The sequence below is a fragment of the Macrobrachium nipponense genome, chromosome 35 (assembly GCF_015104395.2).
Source record: "Macrobrachium nipponense isolate FS-2020 chromosome 35, ASM1510439v2, whole genome shotgun sequence".
Taxonomy (NCBI): Eukaryota; Metazoa; Arthropoda; class Malacostraca; order Decapoda; family Palaemonidae; genus Macrobrachium; species Macrobrachium nipponense.
Window position 1 is genome coordinate 40,432,648 of NC_061096.1, and position 22,500 is coordinate 40,455,147.

Consider the following 22,500-nt stretch of genomic DNA (forward strand, 5'->3'; position numbering starts at 1 on the left):
AAGAATATCAGTTACAAATTGCTACACAAAGTTGAGAGAGAGAGAGAGAGAGAGAGAGAGAGAGAGAGAGAGAGAGAGAGAGAGAATTGTATTTGTTTCAGGAAAACTAATGAAATGTTTCTCTTTCCAAGTCTCTCTCTCTGCTCTCTCTCTCTCTCTCTCTCTCTCTCTCTCTCTCTCTCTCTCTCGAGTTTGTGTGCGTTTCATGTTCACGTTTCATTTGATTTTTATGACAGCTATCAATCACTAATAGGATGCTAATCTCCACACTATTATTATTATTATTATTATTATTTTTTTTTTTTTTTTTTTTTTTTTTTTTTTTTTTTTTTTTTTTTTTTTTTTTTTTTTTTTTTTTTTTTTTGCTCTATCACAGTCCTCCAATTCGACTGGGTGGTATTTATATGTGTGGGGTCGGGTTGCATCTTGCCGCCTTAGGAGTCCATCACTCTTCTTACTATGTGTTGCCGTTTCTAGGATCACACTCTTCTGCATGAGTCCTGGAGCTACTTCAGCCTCTAGTTTTTTCTAGATTCCTTTTCAGGGATCTTGGGATCGTGCCTAGTGCTCCTATGATTATGGGTACGATTTCCACTGGCATATCCCATATCCTTCTTATTTCTATTTTCAGATCTTGATACTTATCCAATTTTTCCCTCTCTTTCTCTTCAACTCTGGTGTCCCATGGTATTGCGACATCAATGAGTGATACTTTCTTCTTGACTTTGTCAATCAACGTCACGTCTGGTCTGTTTGCACGTATCACCCTATCCTTTCTGATACCATAGTCCCAGAGGATCTTTGCCTGATCGTTTTCTATCACTCCTTCAGGTTGGTGCTCGTACCACTTATTACTGCAAGGTAGCTGATGTTTCTTGCACAGGCTCCAGTGGAGGGCTTTTGCTACTGAATCATGCCTCTTTTTGTACTGGTTCTGTGCAAGTGCCGGGCATTCACTTGCTATGTGGTTTATGGTTTCACTTTTCGTATTGCACTTCCTACATATGGGAGAGATGTTATTTCCGTCTATCGTACTTTGAACATATCTGGTTCTTAGGGCCTGATCTTGTGCCGCTGTTATCATTCCTCAAGTTTTCCTTCTTTAGCTCTCCCCTCTGTAGCCATTGCCAATTGTCATCGCTGGCTAGTTCTTTAGTCGTCTCATGTATTGTCCGTGCATTGGTTTGTTGTGCCAGTCCTCTGTTCTTCTGTCTTTCTCCTGTCTCTTGATATTTCTGGGTCTTCGTCTGCTTTTATTAGTCCTTCTTCCCATGCACTCTTTAGCCACTCGTCTTCACTGGTTTTCAGATATTGCCCCAGTGTCTGTTCTCAATGTTGACGCAGTCCTCTATACTTAGGTAGTCCTCTCCCTCCTTCCTTTCGTGTTATGTATAGTCTGTCCGTATTTGCTCTTGGGTGTAGTGCTTTGTGTATTGTCATATGTTTCCTGGTTTTCTGATCTATGCTGCGAAGTTCTGCCTTCGTCCATTCCACTATTCCTGCGCTGTATCTGATTACTGGCACTGCCCATGTGTTTATGGCTTTTATCATATTTCCGGCGTTGAGTTTTGACTTGAGTATCGCCTTGAGTCTCTGCATATATTCTTTCCTGATCGTGTCCTTCATCTCTTGGTGTTTTATATCTCCTCCTTCCATTATTCCCAGGTATTTGTTATCCTGTCTCATCTATGTGTTTGATGTTGCTCCCATCTGGTAGCTTTATCCCTTCAGTTCTCGTTACTTTGGCCTTTTTGTATGTTGACTAAGGCGCATTTTTTTCTATTCCAAACTCCATCCTGATGTCCGCAGATACAATCCTTACAGTCTGGATTAGGGTATCTATTTCCTTGATGCTCTTACCATACAGCTTGATGTCGTCCATGACATCAGATGGTTGATTCTGTTGCCTCTTTTCTTGAGTTGGTACCGGCATCCATCTCTGTAGTACTTTTGTCATGGGAATCATGCTACTACGAAGAGTAGTGGGGACAGTGATCGCCTTGGAAGATCCCTCTCCTGATATTAACCTCTGCTAGTCTTATTCCAGAGCTTGTAAGTATTGTATTCCAGTTGCGCATTGTATTTTTTGAGGAAGCTGATGGTATTTTCCTCTGCCCCATATATTTTCAGGCATTCTATTAGCCATGTGTGTGGTATCATGTCGAAGGCTTTCTTATAGTCTATCCATGTCATGCTTAGGTTGGTTTTCCTTCTCCTACTGTTCTTCATTACCATTTTGTCTATCAGGAGCTGGTCCTTTTGTGCCCCTACACTTCCTTCTGCAGCATTTTTCTGTTGGTGGGGATGGTGTTTGTTTCCTCTAGGTAGTTGTATAGCCTTTCACTGATGATACCTGTTAGTAACTTCCACATTATTGGTAGGCAGGTGATAGGCCTGTAGTTACGGCTATATTCCCTTACTCTTGTCTTTTTTGTACTAAGGATGTTCTTCCTGTGGTCATCCATTTGGGTGTGCTTGGTGATTTGAGATACAATGCTGGAGTTGTTCTGCTATTCGTGGGTGTAGGGCCTTGAAGTTTTTGAGCCAGTATCCATGGGACTTCATCGGGACCTGGGGCTTTCAGTTTGGTTTCATTTTCTTTAGTTTGGTGTCTGACTGTGTCCTGTCGTGATGTCTGTGAATCTTTGTTTTATTCTCTCTGTTTCTTCTTCCTTGACTTCCTGGAGCCATGTTGCATGTTTGTTGTGTGATACCGGATTGCTCCATATGTTTTCCCAGAGTTTCTTACTTGGTTCGGCTTCGGGAATTTCTGGGTGGTTGTCTTCCCCTCTTAGTTGGCTGTATAGTCTTTTCTGGTTGGTTCCGAATACTTTGTTCTGTTGGTATCCCTTATTCCTGTTCATGTACCGTTGGATCTTATGTGCTTTGGCCTTAAGCCTATCTGTTTTACATCTTCTATTGTGTTGTTTAATCCCCTCTCTTGTACTTTGTATTTCTCGTTGAGTTCCTCCCTTGTTTTCTTGCTTCTTAGCCTTTTTTCTGCCATCTCTTTCAGTTTACTCAAGTCAGATCTCATCACCATGATTTGCTTTTCCAGGCGCCTTTTCCAAGGAGGTTGCTGTTTTGCTTTCTGTTGGGTTGGTTGTGCTGGTGGTGTTGGTGTTCGAATTCCATCAGTTCTGCTACTAATCTTGCTCCTGCATATGTCAAGTTATTTGTTTCTGTGATACTGGTGGTCTGTATTATGCCCAGTATTTCATTGACCTCACTGTTTTCTCCCTTAATTTCTTGGTGTTTGTAAGCTTTCATGGAGGGGATTTTTGTTCTCTCTGTATCTGGCTCCATCCATTGTCTAATCTTTTCTACCCATTCCGTCCTCTCTGTTACTTCGTCGGTGTTTCTTCGTGTGTCGTTGTTTGATACCTCATCCTCCCTGTCGTCTTCTGTGGCATCGTCTCTCAGTTCGTCTTCGTGTAATTCGTTGTCGTGGTGACATTTCCCTTTCCAGTCTTCTCTTTCTGTTGGGGAGAGCCAGTTCTTTTTCTTTACGTTCCTTGCTGGTCTGCCAGCCTCTGCTCTGTTTGGGGGGTGTTATTCCTCTCATTCAGATGTTGACCAATCTTCTTCTATATCCTCTCTCCGTCGGGTTGCTTATGATGTAGCATCTCCATATTTATTTCCTTTTTTCTTCTCTTGTCCATTTCTTCCTTTTTTTTTGCCTCTGTAGCTCCAATCTCAGGCTGTTGATTATTGTCGTTGTGGGTGATCAGTTGCTGGATGACGACCTCCAAGTAACCTGACCGTCTTCCCCTTCAATGGGTTGAATACCTGGTTGCCGGACGAAGCTCCTCTGTTGCCAGAGGTTCCATTTACGTCGTTGTCGTTTAATCCTTCATTCTTTCCATCATTGCTGAGTTTTTGCTATTTAACCCATAGCTGGACCCTTACCCCTACCCCTCAGGGATAGGTAACTCATTTACAGCTGAGTAGACTGAGGAAATTATGGTAAAGTATCTTTTATTATTTATTATTACTATTACTTATTATTATTATTATTATTATTATTATTATTATTACGTTCTGCTTTCTTACTACTAAACCCAGCAACACCTGCTGCTCCTTACCCGTTTCCTGTCGTTAACTTGGAAATTGCAAAATTTTTACGCGACTGCCTCAGCCCCTTGAAAGGTCACAAGATAGCGGGATTTGACTGCTGTAAGCAGGTGGAAAAAAAAAAAAAAAAAAAAAAAAAAAAAATAAAAAAGAAAAAAACAAAAAAAAAAAAAAAAAAAAAAAAAAAAAAAAAAAAAAAAAAAAAAAAAAAAAAAAAAAAAAAAAAAAATAAAAAAAAGAAAAAAAAAAAAAGCTTGCTTCAACGCAGGAGCTCGGAACAAGTGCATTTTCGTATAGCTAAAGTCTAAGTGGAATTCGTTCCAGTCTTTGGAGATGAATGAGACTCGTGTATATTTGCCTAAATTAAAGGCGAATGAAACGGACAATCTCTTATCCTAATGTAGCCAAAGCAAGAAGTAAAAAGTTTAAGTTTGATCTAGCGAGAAAGGATACAGGAAGCGAGAAGAGAGTTCCAAATCTTGGAAGTACGGAGACATCCCTAACCGTTGGTACTTATGACTGTCACGTTGACATAGCGTTATTTTTCGCATAATTTTAACGGTAAATATTGTTATAGGCGGTAAAATTGTCACAAGAATACGACATACAATTTCTCCAGATTGATAGCATTTTTTCTAAGGGTACCACCCCTAGAAAAAATGCTATCAACCTGGAGAAATTGTATGTCGTATCCTTGTGACAATTTTACCGTCTATAACAATATCTACCTTTGAAATTATGCGAAAAATAACGATATGTCTCCATGACAGTCATGTTGACATATATATATATATATATATATATATATATATATATATATTTGTATGTATGTATTTATTTATATAACATAATGAATGTCATATATATACTTATAAAATGTGTGTATGTGGTATACGCATAATTTGTTATTCTACTTGAAGTGACTAATATCTAAACAGTCAACAGAATTACTACTTTTCCTTCAAGATTTAACGTTCCAGAATCTTGTTAAAAACAAGAAAAAGAAAAAAAAACATATTCAAGGATCGTAGCAGGCCAACTTTTTTCAACACCCACCTATCGAGAAGTGCGCTGGAAAGGAAACAATCAAGGGACCCAACTGCTTGGCATTCTGGTGAAAAATAAGGATATCTGTATTCTAAAGAGAAACAAAGACAGCGGGATTTAGATGCTGCAAGCCAAGTAGTTCCCTGCGAAACGACACTGAACCAGGGCCACGCTGGTTCAATCTATTTCGAAGATCGAACGTCTGACGGGTGGTACGTCTTTGTCGTGAGATTCAATTTGTTTACGAAAGAAACGGAAGCGACTTAACTAAGCAATATATCATAATTTCTACTGATATTTGTCTCTTTTCAGGGAGCAATTGTCCCTATAATAATGAAATATAAAATTTAGGCCAACGGCTAAGCGCTGGAGACCCAAGAGGTCATTCAGTGCTGAAAGGGTAATTTAAAGTAGAAAGGTTTGAAAGGTGTAACGTGAGGAAGGCCTCGCAGTTTGCAATATGAAACAACTGTTAGGCGAGGGTGGAAAGTACTATTTTGGGAGAAAGGGAATATCAACGGAGGTACAGTAATAGGAATGGAATGGGCTGTAGCTATGGGCAGAAAGGACGCTACGGCACTAACCCCTAAGGAGAAAAACTCGATGGGAGATTCATGTTTCCAGATGAAAGATCAATTAAAAATTCCAGATTTCCGAAGTTCCTCGTTGAACGAGTGGTTTTCGCCCTCGGCTACCTATTCGGTGGTCCGAAGTTCGATTGTCGGCTCTGCCAACGCGGAATGAGAGGAATTTATTACTGGTGATAGAAATTCATATATCGATATAATGTGGTTCGGATCCCACAATAAGCTGTAGGTCCCGTTGCTAGGTAACCAATTGGTTCCTAGTCACGTAAAAATATCTAATCCTTCGGGCCAGACCTAGGATAGCTGTTAATCAGCTCAATGGTCTGATAAAACTAAGATATACTTAACTTTTCCATATTTCAGAGGCCAAATCTGGTAAAACTGAAGAGTACAACCGCACCCCACCGATTCTGTAAAACCAGCGCCGTGTTTAAATCCAGCCCCTTGGGAATTAACGTAAAAAAATATGAGTAAAAGACAGAAAATATAATAAAGTCAAAGAGCAAACAAACAAAAGGCGGTAAATAATCCGTTCGGCAACTGACGGGAACCAGACCGAGGTGGTAATTTTAAGTTTTACTAAATGTCTATCTTCCTCCTCTGTGTTTTTGTATCCCTTTAATATTACAATCTTGCTATTCAAGATAAACTTCATTTGAATTATTTTTCATTCTACCCCTACTCCACTCCCTACCCCCATAGGCACCCCCTACCTTGGAGAATGGATTATTCACTCGAGTTCCCTTCATCATTCACTGTTGAACCTCCTTCCAGTGGCATTTCCAAGTCCACGAGCGTAAATCAAAGAGAAGATGTACATTTATACAAGATGTGTAGACTTGCCAGTCTCCTCATGTCAAGGGTAATATTAAAAGCATCATAGCAGGAGGCAGCAGACGCCTCACGCTGATGAAGTGCATCTTTATTAAAAACATCGTATTTGGAGGCAGTAAACGCCTCATGCCAATAAAGTGAGTCTGTATTAGAAGCATCGCATTCGGAGGTAGCAAACGCCTTATGTCAATAAAACCAGTCTTTGTTGTGATATAATGACAACGTGGCATTTCTCCCTTATTTAATACTAGAGTTTTCAGCCACTGATCTCCAGAATCTATTTCACTGAGGTCGCTAACAAGACTACTCCTAAAAGCCTCCACGTAATGTAAACAAAAATTCAGAAGACATCTGAGAGACTTTCCAACATAATATAAGGTTAAATTATAGCAACTATGATCTGCATTTCAAAGGCGATAGCATACTGGAAGGCGAAAAGGGAAAAAGAATTGTTGAAAATGACAAGTTAACAAAATTGACCAAGTCACTCGGATGCGTAATAATTCACTGTGATCTTCGAGGACGTTATGTAACTGGATTACATTTGATATATTGGTTTCGCTCTGTGGAGATTATGTAAGGAGAGAGAGAGAGAGAGAGAGAGAGAGAGAGAGAGAGAGAGAGAGAGAGAGAATGTTAAGAACTTTGTTGTCAGATGATACTTTAGAAATCAGCTCAACTGCCTTTGCTAATTAATGAAAATATGAAATATACATTTAACAAAAGTTCAAGCGTCTTTATATGATTCTAAACAGATTTTAGCATCGATAACATTTTCAAACGAAATATATTCGAAACTCAGATGCACACTGAATATCATATCATATCCGTAATCTATGAGAAAAATGAGGGCATTATTGAGGATTGTACTTTTCCCCAGTCCACCCTTCTTTCTTTCTCTCTCTCTCTCTCCACTTAACGGTTACTTACAGTATGGGCACATACGCTTTGTTCAATACACACACACACACACACACACACACACACACACACACATATATATATATAATATATATCTATATATATATATATATATATATATATATATATATATATATGTATAATTTATTTATATATATATATCACATGTACATAAGTAACCAGGTTACTGTCTCACCTTAGAATGTTATCCCATTAATTTTTTTACTTAAAGCAGCTAACATAGAGATAAGGACTCGGGGAGCAACAAGCAGCAGCCATTAACTTGAAGTACTACAGGTACAGTACTTCCTTCTGTTCTGACAGAGCGAGAGAGAAAGGCATCGGATGACTCCTGAGCAGAAGAAGCAAGAGGTATGCAGGATCGGTTGCCATGGCAACGGGATGTCAACACTGCCCCCGGGACAGCACTTCTTCCCACCTGGAGTGGTGGTAGTAGTAGTAGTAGTAGTATCATTCCCTTTGGCCCGAGAGACTGGCAGGTATCAGAGATCTCCCTTATTTCCAAAGAATTATACTTGATTCTTCTCATTCTACAACCTCTGACATTCCGTTCTATGTGTAGTAGTATATACGGCTCGTAAAGACTTCGGCGTAACTATTAATATAGTCTTAATGCGGAGTGATGACATCATTACGTAAGGTCAGAGTCCTTTGAAAGAGTCTTTGGCTTTATTGCGAATTGTTAGGGGTGGAGGGAGGAGGGGAGTTGGGGTGGCGGTAGGGGTGGGCTTATCTCTTGTCATTATTTCTTACCCATCTAGACATGGCGAACTAAGACCAAGTGATTTTCTTTAAATATATGGTGAACTGAATGGCAAATTCGGCATTATACGAGGGCATTTCAAACAGACATTGCTGAGCAAGGAAATACCCACTGGAAGCACTCTCTTCGAGTAATAAAGAGATGAGAAAGGAAAACATTCAGGTTAACTGTTGTGAAATTGCTGCTATTTATTAATATTGTTGCTGGTGATGCCTATGGCGCAACAAAGTAATGATATACCTTTTAACTAGAAGACCACCACTGACATTGTTTAAAATCTTTGGAGCTCTACATATTATGGAACACCTTGAACCCATAACATTCCCTCAGCTGATATTACTGTGGATTACAATCCTGCTTTACTCAAATCAACCCTCCCTCTCTCAGTAATCTTTTCCAGATTAAGCACCGTGACTCTTGACATCTCCGAAGGGCCGGACACAAGTCAATATTTAACCGGATTTCACGCGTATAAGTTTTTCATTCTTTCCATCTAAGTCTTCAAACCCTTTCACGTCCCATCAATCAATAAAGAGATCATTCTATTCTCGTAATCTTCACAAGTTACTTTCTTGTCTATATTAGCCTCCTTAGGACGTTCACTGCATCTCCTTGACAATGACCATCTCAAAAAAATCAACAAGAAAGGTCAATAGTTTTCTGTATATTGTTCCTGCATAAATATCATACATTGTTCAGCAAAACATCAATCTCCATCCCTGGTATGAACTTGCCCGAAAATGAAGGTGCAATTATTTTAATGCAATTTAAACCCTAACAGGCAACTTCGGACTTTCATTCTTAAAAGCAGCTTTTAACAAACAGTGAAGCACTGTTGGCAAATGTTGACTTTGATATGGTCAGAAGTGATATTCTTCAAGTAGCCACTGACAGCCTGACAGCTTGGCCATCTGGCAAATAAACAGTTAAGTAAATATACTAGTGTTTCGAGAGTAAACGCCAATATTATTTGAGTGCATGAAGTTTGTTTTTTCTTTATTCTAAACTACATATACAGACTAAAATGGCTGTAGTATGTCAATACTGACATTGATAAAGTAAAACACTAATGTTTGAGTGACTCGTAAAATCAATAATAAGACAACGTTCATGTGCTTAGAAGCAATTATGAAAATCCAGTAAGATAGCTCCCTCTAACAATTCCGAACAACGGGAATTCAGAAAGGATTGTCGATATAAAAAAAAAATAGATTGGAATAGCATCATATAATCTGCAAAAAACTCAAGAACCTACAAAAAATAAATGGTGCTAGTGTAACATACAAAAAAATTAAATAATAATCGAAAGAAGCAAAATATTCACTTTGGGAAATACAGTGACAGGATAGGTCGCGGTACCAAATGGAAGTGTGCTGGTGCTTAGTGGTCAGTAGGACAATCAGTTTTCCCCCTGGTACAGTAAAATAACATGGATGAAAGTGTTGCTATTGTAGATTCACATCAGCCGTGCATTTGATGTATAGGCCAGTCCCTTACGACGCTCCTGATTGGCTGTTGATAAGCTAATTACAGGGCCAGAAACTCTCAGTCTCTCTCGAGAGTTCGCATGGGCAGGATGCATGTTCCATCTCTCCTGAGGGATACGTCTTTCAGGAGAGGTGGAACATACATCCTGCCTATGTGAACTCTCGAGAGAGACTGAGTTTCCAGCCCTGTGATTAGCTTATCAACAGCCAATCAAGAGCGTCGTAACGGACTGGCCTAGACGTCAAATGCACGGTTGTTGTGAATCTACTATAGTATGTTAGATGAAGTGGGAAGTAGCGCCTTGCTCCCCCCATTCTCTCTCTCTCTCTCTCTCTCTCTCTCTCTCTCTCTCTCTCTCTCTTTCCAAGCAAGGCCGAACCCCCATGCGAGTAACAAACGTCAAGAAACGAGGAATTATGATGATTTTCAAAACTTTCACAATAGACCTTCCAGGAAAAAATATAAATTAATAAATGAAGTTAATAAGCAATAACAAAAGAAGGACACTAAAGTTCACTTGAAAGGAGCTGACTAATCTATCATCCTCCGAATGACGCAGATCAAACTCAGGAGGCCGGGAATAAAGATAAAAGAAAATATAGAAAAAAAGATAAAAGCAAATAAACTAAAGAACAAACAACAACAAAAGAAAGGACACTGACATCCCTTCTGAGGATTTAACTTAACCTTCCTCCGACGGACACAGGGCTTACTCGAAACGCCAGGAACAGAAATAAAATATAAAGAAAATAGATAAAAATAAAAAAAATAAAACAGCAAACAGCAGGAAAGACGCTGACATCCCCTCGGAGGATTTAACTAATCCACCTTCCTCCGACGGACACAGGTCTAACTCTGGAGACCACATACCTGGTTCTTCGACGCTATGTCCTGGATGGTGTCCGCGCCGTCGGCGCTCAGGCCCAGGCTCTGTATGAGGGCGTCTCCAGTGGAGGGCTTCCTCTCAGTGAACACGACGGTGCTGAAGGGGACACGTTGCCTCTTGGGAGCCGTGTCCTGCGGCGTCGCGCTCAGGAGGCTGACACAGCTTCTCGAGGGAGATCGCAGCTGCCCTCCGACGAATCCTTTTTGGGAAAGGAGGAGACAAACAAATTTGTTATTTATCACTGATTATTAAAATACTACAATGATATAACACAATAATAATAATAATAATAATAATAATAATAACAATAATAATAATAATAATAATAATAATAATAACAGGGGAAATGCTGAAAGGACATAATCTATGTTTTAATATCTTAATATAAACTCAAATATGTTCTTATTTTATTGCATCTCTCTCTCTCTCTCTCTCTCTCTCTCTCTCTCTCTCTCTCTCTCTCTCTCTATATATATATATATATATATATATATATATATATATATATATATATACATATATATATATACATATATATATATATATATTATCATGGATTAACGTAATTGGCATTGCTTTTGCTTTATTATTTTCTCAGCCTTGTTACTGCTTTTTGTTATTTATTTTTGTTGTATATAAAATTAGCGTAAGGAAATTAGTTTTTTAAGGTTTTAGTTTTAAGCTTTACTTAGGTCTCGGCTGAGCGTCAAGCGAACTGCTTGTTAAACCTCCTCCCCGCTTGTTAAATGTTTGTGAGCATCTTATTAATGCTAGTTTTTTTTGTTTTGTTTATCTTTCGGGTGGTTGGTGAAAAGGACACCAGTGAGGATATTGGAGGGGCACGACTTTTTCCCGACAACAGTTCGGGCTCGCTATTCTCCCCGCATGGTTGTGCAGCTGGCATATTTTTTCTTAATCGCCCTTCGAAGGATTCGTCGTCGTCAGTATTGAAGGCGCAGGGGCATTTCTGCCATCTGCGGTGACTTTCCCCCTTACTGTGTGTACTTTCCTGCGGGCTCTGATATCGGCGCTGGATCCCGACAGAGTGGACGTGGGAGGGACATCACTTGTGTTTGCCTACGACGTCCTTCTGAGCTGCAGCGGTGGGGGCATTGAGGCCCGTGAAGGTGCAAGTTAGGGCGGTTTGCTACCAGGTAGGGAATTTCCTTGTGTTTTTGGTCGGGAGCACGGCAGACTCCTTCCCCATGGTATTTGGTGACCTGTGTAGCTGCACGCCCTTCAGATAGCGGAGTATCGGCCTGATACGTGGCATTCAGTGGATGTAAGAGATCACGGCTCCCTCTGTATTTCGCCCTACAGCAAGGCAACTGTTTAGCCTGAATCGTTTGGGCACCCCTTATCACATCCATTCATCCCTTATTCAGTGTGAGGAGCTCTTCCCGAGTATTCTTTTTCTTATTTACTCTCGTATAGTGAGTCGTTCGAGATTGTTGGCATTTCTTAATGCCGCTTCATATTTATATATATATGTCAGTCTTTGTGTATATCTTGTCACAAGTGATGCTTGATGTTTTTTATATTTAAGATTTAGTTTATATTTGTAGGTAGGAGAATTAAGTTTTCCCCCTGTTGGTCTCTTACTTCTTTCCTCTCTGTTTAGTTATAGGTATTGGTTTATATTTATGTTGGTGTTGGCCCATTTTACTAATTTATTATAGTTTATCTCTCAATATTTTCTGTCTAGGGTTTAGTATTAGTGATTAGGAACTCCTACGGAGTAGTAAGGACTAAGTTGTGTCCGGTATAGTCACAAGGCTGACTTTATATTCTTTTACTTTGATTGTTAATAAATATTGTTGAGTTTTCCTGTGTGTTTTTGTCTCCGCTGACTGAATTTATCTGGATACTTGGTAAGATCACTGTCCTCTCTATTCTTGTGCAAAAGAACTTGCACCCCGGCCCAACAAGGGTCATAACTATAATATATATATATATATATATATATATATATATATTATATATATATATATATATTATATGTATATGTGTAGTATATATATGATATATATTATATATATATATATATAGTATACATATATATATATATATATATATATAATATATATAGTATATATATATATATATCATATATATATATATATATATATATATATATGTATAATATATATATATATATATATATGTGTGTGTGTGGTGTGTGTGTGTGTGTGCGTGTAATATCTTGGAAATGACCAACCTTACATCATTAAATTTCCAATATCGTCTGAACTAAAATCCATTAATGTTGACACCCTATGTAAACGGGATCGGACACGGCTATGTTCCAATAATCATTTAATTTTTATCAATTGAATTCGATGTCACTTCCGTCCATTAACAATGAAAAATGACAACAATGCCAATACTGAGAAGTCCATTGATTTACTGGGTATTATCAGAGTTCAAACGAGAGTACCACGCGTCAGATGCCAGCATAAGTCGATGATACAGAGATTATGTAACCAAGTTTATCTTGGCTATGGAGGCCTTATCGGACCTTAGGCGAGGTACGATTCATTCCACCAGATGCGTCTTGATCCACCATCAAATCATGTTTATAACCTAGATTACACTTTCTATATTTCCCCGGATATAAGACAAGAAAATCGTATTTCACCTATGGTAGCATGGGGTGCCCTAGTTCGCATTTGCAGTATGATAATTCTGAAACATCAAGAAGTGTCCTGTATCTGATTGTAAATTTTCTGGTGTAATTGGTCACGTAAAGTTGTCATCTGATGTCGATAGCTTCGTCTCGTCATTCAACGAGACTCATACGCAGCATTGTATTAATTTCCATAGCATCCTTGGCTCCTCACAGTAACTATGAATCTTACACGGAGGGAAAGATAGATAAAAGCGAAATATATGAATTGCAAATATTTCTGTATATTTACAGAAACTTTATACTATTCATCCATACGAGCAAACAAACACATATATATATATATATATATATATATATATATATATATATATATATATATATAGAGAGAGAGAGAGAGAGAGAGAGAGAGAGAGAGAAGAGATATATAGCGAAATATAATGAATTGCAAATCGTTTCTGATATTTACAGAAACTTTATACTATTCATCTATACGTGCAGACAAACACATACATTATATAAATATATATATATATATATATATATATATAATAGAATATATGTTATATATATATATATGTATATATATAATATATATATATATATAGATATAATAATATATATATATATATATATAAATATATGTTATATATATATGTGTGTGTGTGTGTGTGTGTGTGTCTGGTATTATGTGTAACCAGTGAAAAAGGATATTCAACCTTTATAAACTTTTACCAGTTCAAGGCACTGCCGCGAGGTGAAGAAGAATAAAAATAAAAAAAAACCCTTGATCCCTTTTAGCGAATGAAATAGGAGCAGATTTTATCTAGATAAGCAAGACTTTTCAAGTTTCATGAACAATCCTCATAACTGAACAACTTTATGTATTGTTTCTTGGGAGTTTTTTTGTTGCTTATACACACAAAAGTTATGGAGTTAGTTAATGATCAAGTACAGAGGCAACTGATGTAATGGTACAACTTCTTCCACATTTGCAGAAAGAAATCAGTTTCAGGTCAGAAAAACCTGTAGAAAAAAAAAACCATGTTAAGAAAACTCCTCACAAACTGTCAAGATAGAGAAAAAACTGAAAAAAATATCATTGGATCAAGTCAGAAAAACCTGTGGGAAAAAAAAACTTCCCACATCCCCTTCAGAAATAACCTTATCTCTGGCAGAAGTAGGTCGACGGTAACTCTCAATAAAAGTCACGTGACCCGTTGGCAACTGACTTCATCTTTACCTTCCTAAGGGGGTGGTGGGGGGCGGGGTGGTCTCACCAGTCGTAGTATTTCGCTCGCTAATTGATAACTTGAAAAGACTTCTCAATAATTGCATGGGAATGAGTCGCTGCCTGGCGACAGGGTTGACCTAAATCGTTGTAAATCAGAACAGATATGATTGTCATCTCAAGCTACACTATTCAGTTGCTTTTACCTTGGAAGTGACCATGTAACCAATGTTTTCTAACCTTGGGATGCCTCTTAGCTTTTGCATCATGGTCTTACACACAGCCCGGGGTTAGAGTTCATTAATTTCAGGATGCACCGAGTCTCATTTCATTAATTCACTTATTTGTACGCTTATATTTTTTTATGAACTTTATCCAGTCTGATTCCGCAAAAGCTTGCTGTTCAGGTTTATGATTTATCGTAGCGTCCCGTATGAGTATTTGATTTGTTATTAAGGAAATAACAATAGGGAAGATAAGCAGACAACATTCATGCATCTTGTGAATGCAGTTCCGCGTACATATACGTACACACATAATTTATATATACATGCACGCATACATACACATACATATACAATAGACATTATATAGTAATACTACATATATATATTATATATTATAATAAGAAATATATATAATACACATATTGCATGATATATATGAAGAATATTAAAAATTTAATTTTTAATATAATATAGTATATATATATATAATATTAAATATAATATATAAGTAATTTATGGATAAGTTACGTGTGTACGTATATGTACGCGGAACTGCATTCACAAGATGAATGAATGTGTCTGCTTATCTTCCCTATTGTTATTTCCTTAATGACAAAGGAAATACTTATACTAGAAAGGGCAGATATGAAAATAAACGATAAGTCTCATAAAAAAAATATAAGCGTACGAATAAGTGAACTCGTGAAATGTGAAACGATACATCCTGAAGTTAATGGAATCCAACCCCGGGTTGTGTAAGACCATGATACAAAAGCTAAGAGCTCATCCCAAGCTTAAAGAACATTGGTTTATATGGTCACTTACAAGGTAAAAGCAACTGAATATTGACCTGAGATGACCCAGCAATAACATATGTGTACCGATATTCCAATCAATCCAGCAAAAAAAAAAAAAAAAAAAAAAAAAAAACAATATTAATAACATTTATAGCCACAATTTTTGGAATACTAAATATGCTTTCAGCTATCGCACGAAATGTCACAGGTACTGAAAAGTCGGCGTTAGGAATGCCGCATTCTGTTCTTTCTCGACGATGCCTCTCTCCGATAAAAGACGAAGGTGACTGCAAGGCGTCTCGCTGAGCAAAATACCCTCACGTCTGATAATGGGGTTATTTTCCAGGTATCGATTCCGCCAGGCACGTCATCATCAGATTTCAAGTTGACCTCCGAAACGAGGTCGGAGGTACTCTCGTTTTTTCTATGGAAAAAGAGAATGACTGGTGAAGGTGCAGGGTCGAGTTGCAAAGCAAGGACGGGTTGGGGAAGGGCGGAGAGAGAGAGAGAGAGAGAGAGAGAGAGAGAGAGAGAGAGAGAGAGAGAGATTCCGCTTGATGATTGACACATCAGTGTCTGTAGTGGATTAGCTGCTAGTTATGACTGGACTGACTATGTGTGTGTGTGCGGGTGTGTGTGTGTGTGTGTGAGAGAGAGAGAGAGAGAGAGAGAGAGAGAGAGAGAGAGAGAAATGTGAAATGCATGATAAAATGCAACCGCTATTCGTCCGCTATTGCGTAAGTCTTTAGTAGATATGTGATTAAGTGAACACGCATATTTCCCTACTGATAAAATACAAAAGTTTAAAACCCACAAGTAAAAACTCGTTAATACCGCTAATTTTCCCTCAGTCTTTAAAGTTTCTCTCTTTTTGGTGCTTCAATCGTCTTTCGCTTTCAGAAAAACCTCACTTTCGGAGTCTTGTAACTGACATTCGGGTGGAAATCTCCTAAAAGGGGAGACTAAGAACATCCACACACAACACTTTTACGTGTTTAGATCTCAGAAATGGCAGCAGAAGGTGGCAGGGCAAAAGTCTCACGGGTAAAAAATGTTGTCGTTTTGGGCAGAATCGTATCGTTTCAAATCTTGAAAAAAAATAAATAAAAAAATAAAAAAACAGATAAATAAAGTCTTGTTGTGGAATATTAGATATCAAAATTAATCGATTTTGTGCCATTCTTTTTTACAGCTTGAAAATGTTATGGACATGTTGAGGAACTGAGCTGTTTATACTCCTCCTATTTGCTGAGGTGTTTTACGAAGTCATAATTTTCTCCTACCTTATATTCACCTTCAAGTTTATGAGTTCCTTTATTCCGACACCTATAAACACTCAGTGATACCTATTTTAGCTCAAGGTTATTCAGCATTGGACATTACACCGCTGTGGCGCCGATTAGGTTAACAAACAATTACACATTTGTGTTTGTTAGTGTGATTTATTTAGGCACTATAAGAGGTGAAAAAAAATTTGCAAGGTAGGAAATGTAAACGTACAGAAAAACCAGTGGTAAAAAGGCTTCCCTTGAGAAAACAAGGAAGAAAGTTTTCAGAAACGGTTTGCACATGTGAGCAAAATGAAGAAGGCAAAGTTGTTGAAAACAGTGTATAATTCTAAAGTTAGGAGAAAAGAGGAATGTAGAAATACAATAAATAAATTCTGGGAAAAGGGTTGTGCAGTTATCCATAACACACGAGCCACGTGCCCCAAGTAGCGGAAATGCGTGAAAATAAAGGTGAATGGCACAATATGTCTAGGGGGCTCGATGGATTAATGGCAGCGAGCTTCCCTTCTAGGTTATGAAGCAATTAAACTAGTGACATTTTTTGCACACAGTGTTCATCCTCGATTAAGCAGTTAATGTAAGAACGTAAATGTATGTCTTCTTATACTCCAAAGCTACCCGTTTTTAAGGGGTTGTTAGTTCGTTTTTTTGTATGGTGTTTTCACGTTGCATGGAACCAGTAGCTATTCAGCAACGGGACCAACGGCTTTACGTGACTTCCGAACCACGTCGAGAGTGAACTTCTATCATCAGAAATACACATCTCTAACCCCTCAGTGGAATGCACGAGAATCGAACTCGCGTCCACCGAGGTGGTAGGCCAAGACCATACCGATCACGCCACTGAGGCGCTTCCGGTTTTAAGGGAACAGCTTACTATCTAACCAATAATGCATGCTTGTGTGTGTGTTAAACCGAATCTCAAAATAACTATCAACAGACCTTCAAATTGAATCCTCCCAAACAGCACTTAATACGACTTTGAATTCGAATAAGGTATGTAAATGGGGAGCCTGAAAACATCCGGGTTCCTGCAGTCAGCGACATCAAAAGGTGAAAACAAATGAAGGATTTTCCTCTCGATTTATTTTTCAGTATTGCGTTTAGATGCAATCGGTAGCTTTTTTCAGAGTTATCGGTGAAATGATCGAGAAGCGATGTTATTACTGCGTAAATGAGTGATAGCTGCGAAAGATGAGAGGATATAAAGGAAGGAAGAGAGGTAGAAAGAAACGTGGGCGTCAATAAGCGTATACAAGAGAAAGCAGAAAGAAAAAAGCGAGAAAATGACAAGAGAGAGAGAAGAGAGAGAGATAAAGGAGGAGAGAGAGAGAGAGAGAGAGAGAGAGAGGGGGGGGGGGTGGAGTAAGGAATCGTAAGCGTCCATAAACGTAAAAAAGATATGTGAAAAAAAGAGCAAAAGACAAGAGAGAGAGAGAGAGAGAGAGAGAGAGAGAGAAGAGAGAGAACATACTTATAAAAGAAAGTAGAAAGGAAAAAAAATAAGCACAATGTGTGAGAGAGAGAGAGAGAGAGAGAGAGAGAGAATTCAACATACGTTATAAAAGATAAAGTAGAAAGGAAAAATAAGCAAAAGACAATGGAGAGAGAGAGAGAGAGAGAGAGAGAGAGAGAGAGAGAGAGAATACAAGCGTCAGCAAACGTGTAAAAGAAAAAGGAGAAACAAGAAACGAGCATAAATGAGAGAGAGAGAGAGAGAGAGAGAGAGAGAGAGAGAGAGGAGAATCAACCGTCGTAAAAGAAAAAGGAGAAAACAAGAAACGCATAAATATGAGAGAGAGGATTTGAGAGAGAGAGAGAGAGAGAGAAGGGAGGAGGGAGAGAGAGAGAGAGAGAGAAAAGGAATGCCGGAAGCACTCTAAAAGGATAGCAGAACACAAATAAAGGTCACCTGATGGTGTCCGGTGCCGAATCTCTCTCTCTCTCTCTCTCTCTCTCTCTCTCTCTCTCTCTCTCCTATTTTTCCTCTCTGATTTTATCTCCTGATTATCATCCAAATTGAACTGATTTGAATTTCTATCTTGTCTTAGAATGGAGACGAATAAATAATTTGGTGAAGGTGGTGAAGTGGGTGATAGACTGCTCATGTCTTTTGTAAGATGCCATCTTGATTTAATGATGGTGTCTGGGCCTTTTGATGATGGCTGCAATATATGTACTATGTATGTATATATATATATATATATATATATATATATATATATATATATAGATATATATATATATATATATACACTCTGGTTTAAAGATAAGGACTACATTTCGTTGGACTAACTTCCACCCTTATCAAGTAGTTAATGACAGGAGTTACATTTGCGAAATATATAGTGGGTGATATGCCCTTAGGTGATGCCTGGGGTCACCTGAGGGCATACTATCTCCCACTGTATAGTTACAAATGTGACCCCTTCTGTCGTTCACTACTTGCTAAGGGTGGAAGTTAGTCCACCGAAATCTAGTCCTCAGCTTTAAACCAGAGTACATATTATATATATATATATATATATATATATATATATTATATATATATATATATATACTATATATATGCGCAATTCGCTGGCCGTGTTCAACAGAAAACAAGGACTCGGCTAACTGGTAACAACTCTCTCCTGCGTGTGCGGGTTCAAATCCTGGCAATAAATATCATCATTCATTCCCCATTTACAATTCAAGGCTTGAATTTCAAGCTTATTGAAATGTAATGTTTTATATATATATATATATATATATATATATATATATATAGATAGATAGATAGATAGATATAATATATATATATATATATATATATATATATATATATATATATATATATATTCCCATTATATGTACTTTTATTGTCGCGACGTTTCAAGACATAAAAGTCCCATTATCAAGCTAAAAAAAAGATAAAACAAAAGTTAAAATCATAAACTCGGAATACATACTAAAAGTTTAAAAAGTTTACAAATATAAAAAGCAAGTACAAGAATAGGGAGGAGTCAATACCATAAGGTGCTGAAAGCACAGACCGAGTGACAATTCGGGCCGGGTCAGCTTCGACTTGAACTCACGAGAGATACAGAGGTGTTGAGGACGACTGGGTGTTTAACTGCGGAACGAGTTGTTTAATGAAAAGTGATTCTAAAATAGCTAAATGCTGTTCGTTAGGGGATTGGCCTATAATTCTAAAATCTTTGTAATTCAAGTCATGTTTACATTTCTTTGTATGCTCGCGTATACATGAAAACTCAGGATTAGTTACTTTGACACCTGTTCTATAACTATCGCCTCGATGAGAGTCTAATCTCACTTTGAGTAACCTCCGTGTGGAGCCGACGTACTTCCCTAGATTTCAATTGCAGGAAAAAAACTTTCTATTGACAGTTTCAATTCATGGTAGAAATTTTTGTTATGAATAAATGGGACACTTGCAAACAATCGTAATTTTGGCACTGTTGGCATTTTAATTTTAGGATGGAAGATATTGTTCAAGAATTTGTACAGGTGTTTATAAAAAAGTTTCGATGGAAAGCAATTGTCAGCGAAATATTGGTGGAGATAGGTTATTTCATTGTGAAAATGATTCCAGTTAGACGTTATGTTAAAAGCCCTATGAAAGAGGGTAGACGTGGAGTTTAGTTTAAAATTATAAAAAGTTGCTTTAAAATTCGATCCCAGGCCGGTAAACGTTTCCTTTCTAAAAATCGTGGAGTTAAAATGATCATCATATCTAAAAACGGTTACATCCAAAAATGGCAGTTTATTTTCCTTTTCATATTCAATTGTGAAATTAATGTTAGGATGTATTTCATTGGCATAATCAAGAAATTTGTCAGCCTGATCTTTATCTCTGAACAGTAAGAAGGTATCATCCACATACCTATTATAAAATAATGGATGGTAGGCCAAAGGACAGTTGTCCAGCATGCGTTCCTCCAGGGAGCACATAAAAATGTTTGCAAAGGTGGGACCCAAAGGGGATCCCATCGCCATACCATCAACCTGAATGTAGGCTTTGCCATTAAAAACAAAGGCTGTGTCTTGCACAGCGAGCTCGAGCAATTTTCTAAAATCCGTAAGGTTAAAATGATCAAAAGTGGCATCTGGTTCAGTAAAAATACGGCTAACAATAATATCAATGTACCGATGGAAGAAACCATAATATCAATGGTTTCTTCCACCGGTACAAGAAACTTCTTCCTTTATTCCTCACTCAGATTGCAGGCTTGATGTGAAGTGAGCATCCAAAGGTGCGAGGAAATTGAGAATCTAAGAGAGAGACAAATCCACACGAGAGAGAGAGAGAGAGAGAGAGAGAGAGAGAGAGAGAGAGAGAGAGAGAGAGAGAGAGAGAGAGAGAATGATCTTTTTGTCCTTTAATTGACCTCCTCAACGGAAAGGACAGGTAAGGGGTCATTAACTTTACCCGGAACTGATGCGACCTACCTTTGGTCTCCCGAGAGAGAGAGAGAGAGAGAGAGAGAAACTCTGTTCTACGGAGCGGTCGATACAGCCTCCAGTATCAACGCATCAACACGCGATTCACTCCGATCACTTCTGAACTCATTCAGCAGCGTGATCTGATAAGCGATGATCATTTGAAATTATGATAACTGCTGCCCCCTGTTGCCGGTGCCCAAGATGATCTGACGGGACTTTTGTTGTTTGTTGTTTTTATTTATGGTAGTAGGGTGCGTTTTGTTGGTATGTACAAAATATGCAGTCCTTTGTTCTGATACCAATCAGTTTAAATTTTAACATACCGTTGTATTTCTTTATATACTGATAGACAAAGATGACAAACTTTTGAGATTTGAGGATTTAGTGTTTTTATGCAAAAAAGATAGAAAAAAAAGAAGAGAGAGAAAAAAAAATATATATATAATATATAATATAATATATATATATACGTATATATATATATAGATATTATATAAATATATATTACTACCATATATATATATATATATATATGAAAATAAACTAAAAAAAGGCATTCTAGAGAAAAATTCTTCTTAAAAGATATGCAGGTCACTGAAAAGGTAAGGAAATACTGCAAACCTTTATGCAAAACGATGATTTTCCAATTCACAACGCATTCATTCCCTCTTTCCTTCCTTCTAGAGGTAAACACAGACAGAATGGTCTCTCTAAGAACAGTCACTAAAAGAAAGTAACAGACAGGGTTCTCATGTACAAGTGCCCCTGGAGGCATTACTTAAGGTTCTTTGCAGCGTCCCTTTCATTCCTTTTACTATACCTCCGTTCCTATTGTCTTTCTTCCATCTTGCCTTCTACCCTTTGCCTAACAGTGGTTTCAACATTATTTTGGCCTAAATTTTATATTTCAGTTTCAATTCCATAAACGAGTGTGTATGGTTGTATTCTGTATTTATGGAAGGTCTGTGCACATTTGTTGCAATAAAATAAACATAGTGAAATATATCTTATCAATTACGATTTATGATATTACCACCAACGCTGTTACCAAACATGTAAACTACTCAGAGAAATGTCAATACGGAAAAGGTCATTTTCATTTGTTTTAAGGGCAACTTTCCAGGTTTAATTGAACCCTCAGACGACATTAATCTTTAAGGGATCTGGGTCACGGACATTATACAAATACAATCCTTAAGCTCATATATCAAATGAGTAACCCTTAAGCTAATATGTACGAAGAGAGCGCACGCTCGCACATTC

The 22,500-nt window shown here is 37.8% G+C and overlaps 1 protein-coding gene across 2 annotated transcripts in view; it reads right to left on the minus strand.

Moving 5' to 3' along the window:
* LOC135208668 (uncharacterized) overlaps positions 1–22,500 on the minus strand; it is a 108,940-nt gene that overhangs the window by 48,756 nt on the left and 37,684 nt on the right. For both annotated transcript variants that reach the window (XR_010313197.1, XM_064241097.1), the window contains exon 3: positions 10,606–10,820. Coding sequence is in view for 1 of the 2 variants with exons in the window: in XM_064241097.1 (XP_064097167.1) it covers positions 10,606–10,820 (215 nt within the window). In the remaining variant the exon portion in view is untranslated. The remainder of the gene's footprint in view (positions 1–10,605; positions 10,821–22,500) is intronic.